Genomic DNA, 12,051 nt, shown 5'->3' with positions numbered 1-12,051 from the left:
TGCACATGTGCATATGAACTATATTCAGCTCATATACATAAAAGTGTATTATACATTATGCTATCTCTACTATCCACAGTTTAGTTGCTAAACTAATTCTGTATTCCTAATTCAGCAACTAATTCTGTATCCCTAAGAATATGGAAATAAATTTATTTCTATATTCCTATTATCCTATTTAGTTATTCTACTGCTATTTATTAACTATTCATCTCTATATTCCTAATATATATCTTTTGTGCATGTGTGTGCATAAATACTATCAATATTATATATAAAACATATACAATATACACTCCATATTACACACACATACACAAATACGTATAACACGCTATATACATAAATTGTGTAATTTACATGAAGTATATTTACCTGGTATAAACAGACACACGTGTGATGCAGCAGCTCCTCCTGGGGGATGAGGCAGCTTTGTGGGTGTCCCATGTCCCCAGCGTGCTGCCAGCACCATCACCTACTTGTATTTTAAGCCCACCTCCCTCCCCCTGCCCCAGCACCACAAGGCTACAGCTCTGACATAATAATTTATTGGTTCAAATGACATTTAGTACCACAGGTGTCTTACCAGTGACAGAACGAATGCATACAGCCGATGAGATGCTCTCATTTACACACACCAACCTAAGGAACGCGTGGGACAGGTCCGTATCTGGGGCTGGTACTTTTCATTTGGGGGTAAAAATCCAGCACATGGTGTGCAGGTCCCAGCCCGCCCGCCCTGACCACAGGAATTACAGTGCTCAACACCGCGCTGAAACGTCACTTCAAAGCAGCTTATATTGGGTTGTTTTTTGGCAGGGAAACTGACAAAATGAACAAAAATTGACAACAACAACAAAAAAAGAGAAAAGTAAGTGAGGGAATTACTGAAAGAAAAAGTGCCATCACCAGCCTGGAGTAGCAGCGTGCTGTGGGCTGGAGGGACTGGCCTGGGACAGACTGTCAGCAAAACTGCACCTACAGCTCAGCACCTCCCACTCCCCATGGTGTGAATCCCCCAGCCATGGAATGGGGATGGCACGGGGAGCAGAGCATGGGCCCTAACCCAAGAAGCTTTTCTTCCCTGGCATCATCCTGTGGCTTGGTGTCCCCCTTGCAGGGCTGGAGACAGCACTGCTCTGTCCACACTGGGCACCACTCCTCCTTCATTAAGCAGGTGACAAGGACAATGATGCCAATTTCCTCTATTTCTAAATCCTGTTTGACCCTGAGCCTGGGTCCAGCATCACCACCGCTCCCCAGGTGAGGTAATTTACTTATCATTTACCCTGATGCCATCAGGAGGTTCAGCCATTTTGCACATCACCACTCTGGGTGTTTCCAGGTTGCTGCTTCACATCCCATGAGGATGCCCCTGTTCCTCCCCTACAAAGGAGGCTGGTGAGAGCTGGGGCTGTGGGCATGCTCAGCTCCAGCCCCCAGGAACCAGCTCAAGGGGAAAAGACCCATGTCCCCCCAGATGTGCCACCAACAGTCTTTGCTGTCCCGCTGAAGCTGGTGGGACACCCCCTTCAGCAGGTGGGGGGTGCTGGGGTCACAGGACTACTTGTCCCAGCAGCGCATCCCATGGAGCAGCCACAGAGCTGAATTTTGGGTTGGATCTGCATCCGACATTTCACTGCCACCCTTCTTGGTTTCCGACATGATCAAGTGAATGATGAGGGGAAAGGGAAGTAGTAGTATTATTATTATTACTGTTATTATTATTCATTATTTTTAACATTTGAAATAAAACCACGTTGTGTTGTAAACAGAAGCTCACTCCTCAGGTCTGCCCAGCCAGTCCCAGCTAAGGTTTATGTTTGAAATGGGCTTCCACTGAAAGAAAAGAAAACAGAGAAAATAAAGTTAAAAGCAGGACCAATGCTGGCAGGTGGCCATAGCACAATTGCAAGCCCTCCCTGTGGATGGCCCTTGTCTTGCTGATCCTCCTTGGCTTCAATTATCCTTGTAACTGGGTGACTGATCAGCCATATAGCACCATGGCCATCATGTCTGAAGGGATGAAGGAGGATAGGATACCATCCTCCTCCTCCCAGAACTCCTGTGGTTGGGCAGACTTTGCATCCTCCCCTGGTGAGGAAGGGCTGCCCTGCTCGCACCGCAGAGGAGGGAGCAATGCCGCTGTATCCCTGATCCCCCTCCATTCCTCCCATCCTCTAACACATGGGGAATAAAGGGGGGGTCAAGGCTGATTTCAGCCCTGCCAGCAAACACACCTGCGTATTCCTGAGGCAGCATCGGCCGGCTTATAACTTTCTGAAAGGTTGTAATCCACTCCAGCTGGTCATCCTCTGTCTCGCAGGCAAAGAGGAATTTGCGATCCGGGGTGACAATGGTTATCCCGTGCTGCCAGTGGTTTCCCTGCGTGGATGGTGGGAGCCCTTCCAGGACCTTGTAGCTGTTTTCCTTGCTCCCAATAAAAACTTCCCCTCTAGCAAAGGCATCCTAGGATACAGCAGAGCAGTCAGGCAGGCTTAATGGGGAAGGGGAGCTCTGCTTCTCAAGCACCCTGCACCATCTAGAAGCTCCATCAGCGAAGTGCAGCAGCCAAACACTGAAAGCACCAGCCACCCCACAAAGCTCTGCTCCAGCTCCTCCCAGGGCACTCACAATGCAGGACCAGCACCCGGGATCCAAAATCCAGAAAAATCTGCAGCTGGTGCACAGGGTTTCCAAAGTGGTTTTGGTGAATATCTGTGCACAGAGCTACTGCATGTTGATACCAGGCAGATCCACGTAGCAATGATGGCTCAGTGCCTGAGCTTCACTGCAGATTGGTATCATTTATTATTATTGCCAATTCCCAGCCCAGGAACCTTCATCTTACCAGGGGATCTTTGAAATACATGAGCCGTCGGTCATCCATGGTGAACCATCGCTTCTTGAATCCCTCTGTTTGCTGAAGGGTCAAAAAATGCCAATTACATACCAAAGCAGCGCAGCTCCTCTCTTACCAGGAGCATCAATGTACTTGGAACCCAATGGGCTGGGAAAGTTGAGAACAGGCAGCTTCTGGGCTACCATGAGCCACCACAAGCCACTTGGCCAGCTATAGCAGGTGGGGCTGCAGGAACAGGCAGTGAAAGGGAAGATGGGGATGGTGTGGTTGGTTTGTGAAGTGGGTTTGGGTTTTGTAAATGTTTGCTCCCAAGTGTTATTAACACATTCATGGCATTAAGGCTTCGCCTCTCCAACAAGGGTGTCTTTGTCCCACCAGAGCACCCTTCTCAGCCCCATAAAGAGCAGGATTCATGCTTAGAGGGGCTGCAGAAATGTTTTATACCCTACCTTTGGCCCCGTTTTCTCCATGTAGCCTTCCTTCAGGTAGTTTCTAGAAAGCTTTGGCACCAGCTGGAGGCAGACGAAGAGGAGAGAAAAGAGAGCAGTGTCAGATAGAGGAAGCTGAGGGTCCCTGCGTGGACAGGGGGTCACTGAAAGGAAAGCCCCCACCAAGCTCACGCATCAGCTCTGGCTGAACACTTCAGTCCCACCCCTCCAAAGTGCTCAGAAGAGAGGGGTGCAGAAACACGACGCATCTTGGAGCACTTGTCCAGCAGCCTCCAGAAGAAGCCCCCAGACCAAATCCCACTTCATGGGTCAGCTCTGGTGATACATCTCCTCCAGCAGATGCAGTGGATGCTCCTCACACAAGCCCTGAAGTATAATTTCCCTGTAAAACCCCATTAACACACACTGCCTGTGCACGCCCCATTCCTGCAGATACTGCTGACAACAGCTACCAGCACCAGGGATATTTTTAACGCTGCTTAGTGAAGACAAGGCAGTAGCTGCGAGATCTTAGCAGATGCCTCTAAAAGCCTCTTGAAAGATGATGAGTCTCACCAAAAACAGGGCCGATGAACCTGGGCACGTGCCTCCCCGCCCCTGCTCCTGCCTTTTATTTAAACAGGTTGAGCAGGTGTGTGCTTGTAAGGCAAAGACACCCCAAAATACACCCATCCAAAGAACACAAAGCTGTTCCGCAGCAGCTGGGAGCATCTTTGTATTGGACACTTCATTATAGGCAGTGAAGGGCTCTGCAGCATCCATAGCCCTTATGTGTGGCTTCTGGGACAGGGATGAGGACATTTTGCTAAGCATGGCGCTCATCACCCTCAGCTCAGAGAGGTTTCCCACCCTGCAGATGGGTCCTCAAAGCATCCATCAGAGACCCTCGCCCCCTAGGAGCTGCAGAGGCAGCCTGGGCATCCTTAGGGTGGTGTGAGCAATTTATATCTCTCTACTGCATTTAACCAGGCTCCTGTTTAAATTTAATGCCTTTTCATCTCTCTGACAGGGTAAAGGACTCATAAATCAAATGCTAATGATGGCAACACCCCGGCTGGAGCTACCTCATGTACATAACGCAGTCTTCACAGAGGTCTCCCCAAGCTGAATGCTGTGAAGGGATGTTCAGTATTCCAAAGTCAAAACTTGAACGCTGCTAAACATTACAGTCCTCTGCTTACTCCAAAGAGTAACCGATGAGAAGGGGATAAGTAAAAACATCAGTAACCTATCTCCCACTGAAACTGCCAGGGGGGTGAGCATATGAACACTCACCAACTCTATTATGGTCCGAGGGATTTTGGGGGGCAATTTGATTCAGATGTGCCAGCCAATTTTAGGAGAAGGAGAGAATATGGAGACGGGTAGAAATGATTAAGGAAAGTATACAACTATTCCTGGTTAGCTCTAGAGTAATCAGCAACAACCAGTGACATTACACACCAATGGGAGTGCAACTGCAACCCAGAACACTTACTCTCAGCTTGCATTAATAATGCTTCTAGTATTATATTAGCAAAAGGTAATGCAATTAGCAGTTCCAGCTCCCGGAAAATACAAGACAGAGATATAAGACAGGCTGCACTGACCTGCACACAACAACTCATCCCGGAGACCTGGGTGCAGCACTGGCATTCTTTTGCCTTCATCTTTTCTACCCTGCAGCCTTTGTTTCAGCTTTTAATATTACAGCAACAACTTTCGAGAAAGATGCTCATGGCCTCTGCACGTGTGACAGCGCTGGAGTTACTCATAAGCACGACTCACATCCTGAGGGTTGAGCACGTGTGCATGCACATGCACATGGTTTCCAAGGCTGGATGGATGTTCTAACAGGTGCTGCACGTGGGCTCAACATCCCACTGCAAGAATTTCAACCCAGTAATTGTAAAACCCTCCGAAGGATATAGTATGCCCCGGGCTTTCCAGCTGGCTTACAAAATGCTAAAAAAGAGCAAGGGGAAAAAACCCAACAACCACCAAACTGCAGGAAAACTCACATCAACGTCACTGGCTCCAGGGAATGCCACTTGTAAGTAATGAAACCGTGCTGCGCGGATGGCATTGAACCAGTCCACTATTTCCTAATAATGAAAGAAAAGCACAGTGAGTAACGTACTTTGCACACAAAATAACACGGTCCTGCTGTGTTTCATCTCTTCCATCACTTTGTCCCAGGTGACAGAGTGCAGTTTGGCAGCAGTCCTAAAAAGAACAGAATACAGACATAAAAGGGAGCAGCAAACGGGGGAAGGATGGGGAGCATCCAGCTGCTGCCCCAGGCTGCGGAACAGGACATGCGCGGAGCTCTGCAGCGAGCACCAGGGGGCTTTCTGCAGAGGGAAGGATTTGAGCACATCTCTGAACTGTTAAAACCAGCAACAAATCAGCATTTGAGATAGGAAGCTTGATCCTATAAACACTACTCAGCTCACGCTGGCAGTGCAAAGGCAGCCTGCCACCTCTGCAGCCTGCCGCCAACCGGTCAGCAGCCACAAGCACAGAACGCCTGAATCCACTGCAATTTTTGCAACATACTCCCATCTTTTGCTAAGAGTGGCTAAATCTCTCTTCATCTTTGTACTCCAGTCTATCAGTCATATCTGTGATTCCTCGAGGGACAAACACAGCAATAATGAAGTCCCAGCTCACTTCCCAATTCTTCTTCCTTCCCTTGGCAACAATCTCTCCATCTTTTGCTTTCTGTTGCTGGTTAGTTGGTTTTGGTTTTCCCCTACAAAACAGTTGTTTTATGATTTCTTTGCCTTAAAACTCAATGATTCCTTTGTTTCTGGTGAGACCCTCAGAGCTTGTGCCACACCGGGTGCCTTTTTGAAGGCTTCACTGAGAAACGCCACATTAATTCGAAGTGATCCGCACAGGGAGCTGTCAGACACTGCCTTGCAGTCTAAAGGTATGGGCAGAAGAAAGGCACACTGGAAGGAAGATGTACCGGCTGCCCGCACCAGGATGCTGAGCTGCAGGGAGAAGGGATGCTGAACCTCTGCCTGCCACACCACACATCAGGGACAAGTTCAGTGGACCAGGCTTCATCCTCAAATAAACAGCCAACCCTCTCAGCTGAGGTCGCCGCAGCATAAGAAAGACCCTATCAAACTAGAAGTCAGCCTTCAGGATCTTTAAAAAGATTTAAACTTTTTCATGCTTTAAAAGGTATTTGGGGTGGGCAAGGGGAAGGCTCTTCCGTGTGATTTTGGAATGGGGGGGGACCTCAAAAATGGTCTAACATGACAAATAGCCACCCCCTGGAAGTTCAAAAGCTTTGGTTTGTTAATCTACTTCAAGAGGAAGGAAGAAAACATAATAGGATATAGGGAAACAATGTTTTTGAAAACTCTAACCTACTTGTCTGAGGTTTTACTTACTTATCACTTGCTTTCCTACCCTAAGCAGCTAAGCAGACCCCAGAGAGCTGCACAGAGAGTCAGCAAGAGTCAGGCTCCTGACGTAAATGATGATCAAACCAGGCTGGAGGTAATGAGCAATATTAAGGTGTTGATATTTCATACAGTAACCAACTGGATGGATATGGATATATTTGTATAACTATGGAAAAAAAAAAATATATATACATATATATATATATATATATATATATACGTGCTGGTCTCCTCCTTGATTGTGATGTGAGATAGGGTTTCATCCTGCAGAAAAGCAGAAGCTGAAACCCTCACTGGCTTCCAGTAGATGACTGCTTCTCAGAATACTGATCATCCACTGCTGGAGGAAGCAACACCACCACCTTTCTTTACACAACCCTATACCTGGGTATGCAAAGCCAGAGGGCTCAGTTGCTAAACTTCTCCTGCCTGTATACTTACGAACAATGCCACAGATGGAGTGAGGAGATCATATCTGGTGTATTAAACCGATGTTGAACTGCTCAGTGTTTTCAGATGGGAAGGTGGTGTCTCATCAGCTCATTAGTGGAGATTTCTTTCTCCAAGTTATGCCCCACAGCAAGCAGAGAAAATGAACTCCTGCCCTGCACCTTTGCAAATGGCTTTTCTAGGCTCTCAGCTTCCTTCTGCTCTGCTTGCAATGCCACCACAGACACCCCCCTCCACGTGCCACCTTGGTGCCTTTCCATCCTGTACCAGAGCCACCCACATTGCCATGGTAGTCTCAGACTGACAACCCCGGATAAAAATGCAACTACTTCTCACTGCACCTCCAGTTCATCCAACCCTGGAGCTCGAGCACTGGAGCCTGCTTGCTGCTGCTCCTCACTCCGTCATGCCCCCTCCTCCCATCCTGGAAGCTCCTGGTGTGGCTCAGGAAAGGAAGAGCACTGGGGAAAAGCATTTTGCTAATTTATCCAGAGAACATCCAAAGATCTTGGTTCACACCCTAAAGGCTGGCCTTTCCTGGAGACAGCCCATCTTCGAGCATCCCATCGGTGATGGGATGGCAGCAGCTCACGGCAGCTCCCTGAGCTGCTCCAGCCATGACTGCTAGAGGTCCTGCAGAGGGAGCTTCAGCCCTGGATAGGAGCTCGGAGCACGGAAACCCACTTCTGCAGCTTTCCTGCCTCCCACATCCAGATGCAGATCTGGGTGCTGCTAAAGGGTGGCTTCAGCCTCGTGCCCACAGGAGGGACAGCCCCAGCAAGAAGCACCAGTTCAGCGGGTGCCTCAGCTTCACCCTGCCTGGCTCTGGTGGTGGGTAAGTGCTAACAAGGGACCACAACAGCATCCTTTAAAATGGTCGGAGCCCAAGACACATCTTCCTGCTGGAACAGCTCTCCAGGACCTGCAAACAGACGGAGCAAGACCCTGCGGTGCTGCAGAGTGTGAGAGGCCAGCCAGGCTGACCATCTATTATGCGTCTTATATGCATATATGCATGCACACACACGCGTATTACATGCACATTTATCTACATGTACAAAACCATTCCATGCAACTAATTAACACATCCTGATGCACTAACTGCTTCCTGCCAGGAGCACCTGAACTACACAGGAGCCACATTCAGCCTGTGAGCACAACAGGCAGCATCTGGCTCCACAGCACCCGGAGGAGCCTCAGCAGCAACACAGGTGAGATCAGCTTTGCTCATCCACAAATGAAGAGTGTTCTGGTGGCATTACTGACCTATACAGGCTGGAGAGCAGCGACGGCTTTGAGCACATACTGCTTATCCCCAGCAGGGCTGTCTGGCTTGCTGCGCCTGGGTGAGCAGCTGGGAACAGGCTGTGCACTGAGACAATCCCGCAAATCCCTGCCCTGCAGTCTAGGAGGGATTGTCCCCACAAAGCCTCTTTGACAGGCAGGGTGCTGAAGGGGATGTACCAAAAAGGCTGGAGGCACCATGACAGCCAGAGGAAAGTAGGTGCGATGCGAACACGACAGCTTTAGGCGCTGATTTTGTGGACACTCCAGGGCCGATGGATGGTATTTTATGAGAACTCCCAAATATTCAGCAGAGGGAAGAAAGAGCTGAAAATTAAGGCTGTGAGATGGCATCTACTGCAAACGCCTTCAGGAGGGCTGGGACCTCAGCATCAACCCCCAGGACCACAACCCAACCCTCCTTGTTACCTCCCTGCTCTCACCTTGCCATCTTCATGATAGACGAAGATGTTCCTTGTGCTATTGTCCTTCAAGTAAGTGATCTGCAGTCCGTGTGGGTTCCCGATTTTTGCAGGCTGGAAAGTTGCATTTAGATGTTCGATCTTCATAATTGCTTTGGGTTCCTTCGCCTGGAAAACACAGCTGAGTGAGCAAACACCTGAGAACTGGCTTTCAAAGCAGAATGCAGTTCACTTGGTCACAAAATCCCTGACTGAGGACATTAGCTAAAAAAAAATAGATGACTCCCAGCCCACAAAACTGCCCATTGATGAGATATCAAAGCCTTTGCTCGCGTGTCAGCGAGTGCTTTCTACCAGCTTGGAAAAACGTTCTGTTCTCCTGCAAAATCCAGTGGAGTTCAAGGGGAGGAAGGTTTCAGCCCAGCAGCAAGATGGACAGACCAGCTCTCATGACTAGATGTTGTGCTATAAAGACAAGCATCTTCACCATGCCTCTGTTCAGCTGTCTCCTGACTCCTAATCTCTCCAGACCCTTTACCTAATGATAAGTGACCAGCATTTACTCTGGGATGAGCACTGCCAAAGAAGAAAGAAAACCATTCAGCCAGATACACACACTGCTAATTAATAGGCCAGGCTGCTCTCTGCATCTCAAGCACCCACACCCAGTTCATTTTTCCCAAGAAGATGGAGGATTATCCCCACTGCCAACTTCAGACCTGGGTGCTAGGCTGGCAGAGGGCATCATGCTCATACCCCCCATGTCCTATCCTCTCACACGAGGCATTGGCTTCTGACTCTGCCCGTCCTTTTGCCCTCCAAACTGTGAACTTTCTTTTCAGCGGGACAAATACATACCTTATAGCCCACCTCTTGGGTGGGTTAGCCCAACGGTGAGCCTAGACCAGGCCCTCCCAGACACCAAAACCACCTGCACCGTCTGTGGCAGTTCCCTTGAACTTTGTAGTGCACTTGGTCTTCCTACAAGGCATCTCTAGTTTACCACCCTTTCAGGACTGCACTGAGAAGTGAACTAGCAAGCAAGAATAAAACATCCCCAAAAATGAAGATTAGGCTCTTTGTACCACCAGATTTAGGGCACAGCCAGGGGACAAGAGAAGATGGTGCAGTAGTGCAATGGTCCCCAGCACCACGCAAGAAGTCCCTGAGCTGGCAGAGATGCTACTGCTCTTTTGGAAACCTGGGGACTTGCCGTGGACAAACAGCCATTGTGGGTGACCCTGGAGAAGTCCCAGCAAAGAGGATGGGTCTGGACATTGCCATTTCCACCATGGTTATGGTCAACAACAAAGCAAAGCAGCTTTAAACTCCTGAAGCCATCAACAGCCACTAAATGGGACTTTCACTTCTCTCTCTGTAATGACTGGCTGTTTCCTGTCCTCAAGATGCCATTGCACCATACCACGCCAGGCTGAAGGAGAAGAAAGTGCTATTGAAGCTGGCTGCCAAGCGTGCAGAAGAGTGGATGGATGCTCCTCCTCTGCATGGGGTGGCTCATCACGGCACTATGACTGCATCAACTACCTGAGAAAACTGGCTGGTGGCTCAGCCTGGTCTGCTCCCAGCTGTGATATTCCCAGCAGACCCACAGGTCAGGGAAAACACCCTGCCTTCCTCCATTACGTGGTGCAGAGCAGTAGAGTGTCTATCCATTCATCACAAATGCAATTTTCATGGTAATAGCTCCATTTCTCACTTACAGTAAATGAAAGGTGCTCTAGGGAAGAAGACAAATGCTTTCACACTGCTTGACGCTGGAAGAGAAAACCAGGGAGCTTTTCCTCTGCACTGCTTGCCACACCACGCAAAGGAGGTTTCAGACCTCAGCTACCACTGAGAGGGGGTGATACTTTCATCACAATCTAACCATAAATACGAAACCCATGTCAGCTGGAGGATGCAGAGACAGAGCTGAGGGAACTCCTTTGCTGGTGGCTTCAGAAAAGCCTTATCAACTTTAAAGGGCAACAGAGCAGGAACACTTAAAATTGCCAGTTCGGGTGTCTCACCGTGACTGTGGGAGCCCAAGAGCAAACCCTACTAAAGTGAGCAGTGAGCTGTGCCTCGTCCTGGAGCAAAGGGGGACTCAGTTATTAGGAGAACTGCATAAATAAAACGGTGGCCTCAGAATTACTTGTTCAAAGATGCTCTTACAGTTGTGATCCCCTCCCTGCACACAGCAACCCCAGGTACTCACGTCGTTTTTGTTGAAGTACTTCAGTGCACCTTCCCTCTCTGATAACACGAATTTTCGGCTTAAGAATTGCCCGTTGTCGCGTCCTCTCTTCCACAGAAATCCTTCTCGGTAGCCTGCAGCAGAAAGCAACTGCTGTGAACCAGGGATAAAGCATTGTATTTAAAAAGATAGGGTGAAGAAAAGAAGAGCTTCAGCTTCAAGACCAAATGTGCGGCTGGATGGCTCAAGATGGGAAGGCCTTTTCCTTCAGATTTTCCCTTCTCACTCCACTCTTGCTCTTTCCCAACAGCCTGTGCTTCAGCTGTCCCCGCTCTGACACTGCGATGTAGCAGGCAAAGGATTTTTGCTTTGCATCCCGTGCTGCAATACAGGCAAAGATTTGAGGAGCAAAGCTGTGTCCCTGCACAGGCTCCCAAACAACAGCTCCTGGCACCGGGGATGCTGCTCAATCTATGCAAGTAGCAGTTTCGGAGCAAGGTAAAGGCAGGTGAGACCTCCCCGCCTCTGCTGATGCTGCTGAAAAATGGACACCAGAGTGTGTGCATGCAGGGAAAGTGGTTCAGGGCAGATGGCGGCATCAGCATAAACCATGAACACATTTTTCACATGGAAGAAGCTCTTCCCACTGACTTCATGGCACTTTGGTTCAGAAAGCCACTGAGCACTCTTTCCCCTCCAGCCTGGTTGGCCATCCCATGCCTCTTCACTCTCCCTGGGCATCAGCCCCACGGGCAGATTTGCTGCTGAGGAAGAGCACCATTCAGAACACACGTGCTTTATGTAAAACTCAAACCAGCCAGGGACAGAGAAACAAAGAATGTAAAAAATCTGAACTGCTCAGATCCGAAAAGCGATTACAGCTGATCCCTGCCAGCTCCTCCCGCAGCAGCCACAGTGCCCAACTTACCTCACAAGTTCAATTGATGCCTAAATGCTTCCAAGCCAAGAACTGTCCAGTACAAGT

The 12,051-nt window shown here is 49.0% G+C and overlaps 1 protein-coding gene across 1 annotated transcript in view; it reads right to left on the bottom strand.

The window, feature by feature from the left end:
* Positions 1–1,698: 1,698 nt before the first annotated feature.
* ADAP1 (ArfGAP with dual PH domains 1) overlaps positions 1,699–12,051 on the bottom strand; it is a 57,653-nt gene continuing 47,300 nt past the window's right edge. Inside the window, exons 5-11 of the mRNA XM_057416904.1 lie at positions 11,088–11,200; positions 8,891–9,037; positions 5,313–5,396; positions 3,313–3,375; positions 2,852–2,923; positions 2,241–2,469; positions 1,699–1,839 (exon numbers count right to left, since the gene is read on the bottom strand). Of these exons, the coding sequence (XP_057272887.1) occupies positions 1,811–1,839; positions 2,241–2,469; positions 2,852–2,923; positions 3,313–3,375; positions 5,313–5,396; positions 8,891–9,037; positions 11,088–11,200 (737 nt within the window). The 3' untranslated portion in view covers positions 1,699–1,810. The remainder of the gene's footprint in view (positions 1,840–2,240; positions 2,470–2,851; positions 2,924–3,312; positions 3,376–5,312; positions 5,397–8,890; positions 9,038–11,087; positions 11,201–12,051) is intronic.

Source organism: Pezoporus wallicus, unplaced genomic scaffold (genome assembly GCF_028554395.1).
Source record: "Pezoporus wallicus isolate ANWC-B61680 ecotype Strahan unplaced genomic scaffold, APGP_CSIRO_Pwel_v1 scaffold_7392, whole genome shotgun sequence".
In the NCBI taxonomy this organism is placed as follows: domain Eukaryota; kingdom Metazoa; phylum Chordata; class Aves; order Psittaciformes; family Psittacidae; genus Pezoporus; species Pezoporus wallicus.
Note: the sequence above shows the minus strand (reverse complement) of the source record. Positions and strands in the feature narration are given on the sequence as shown.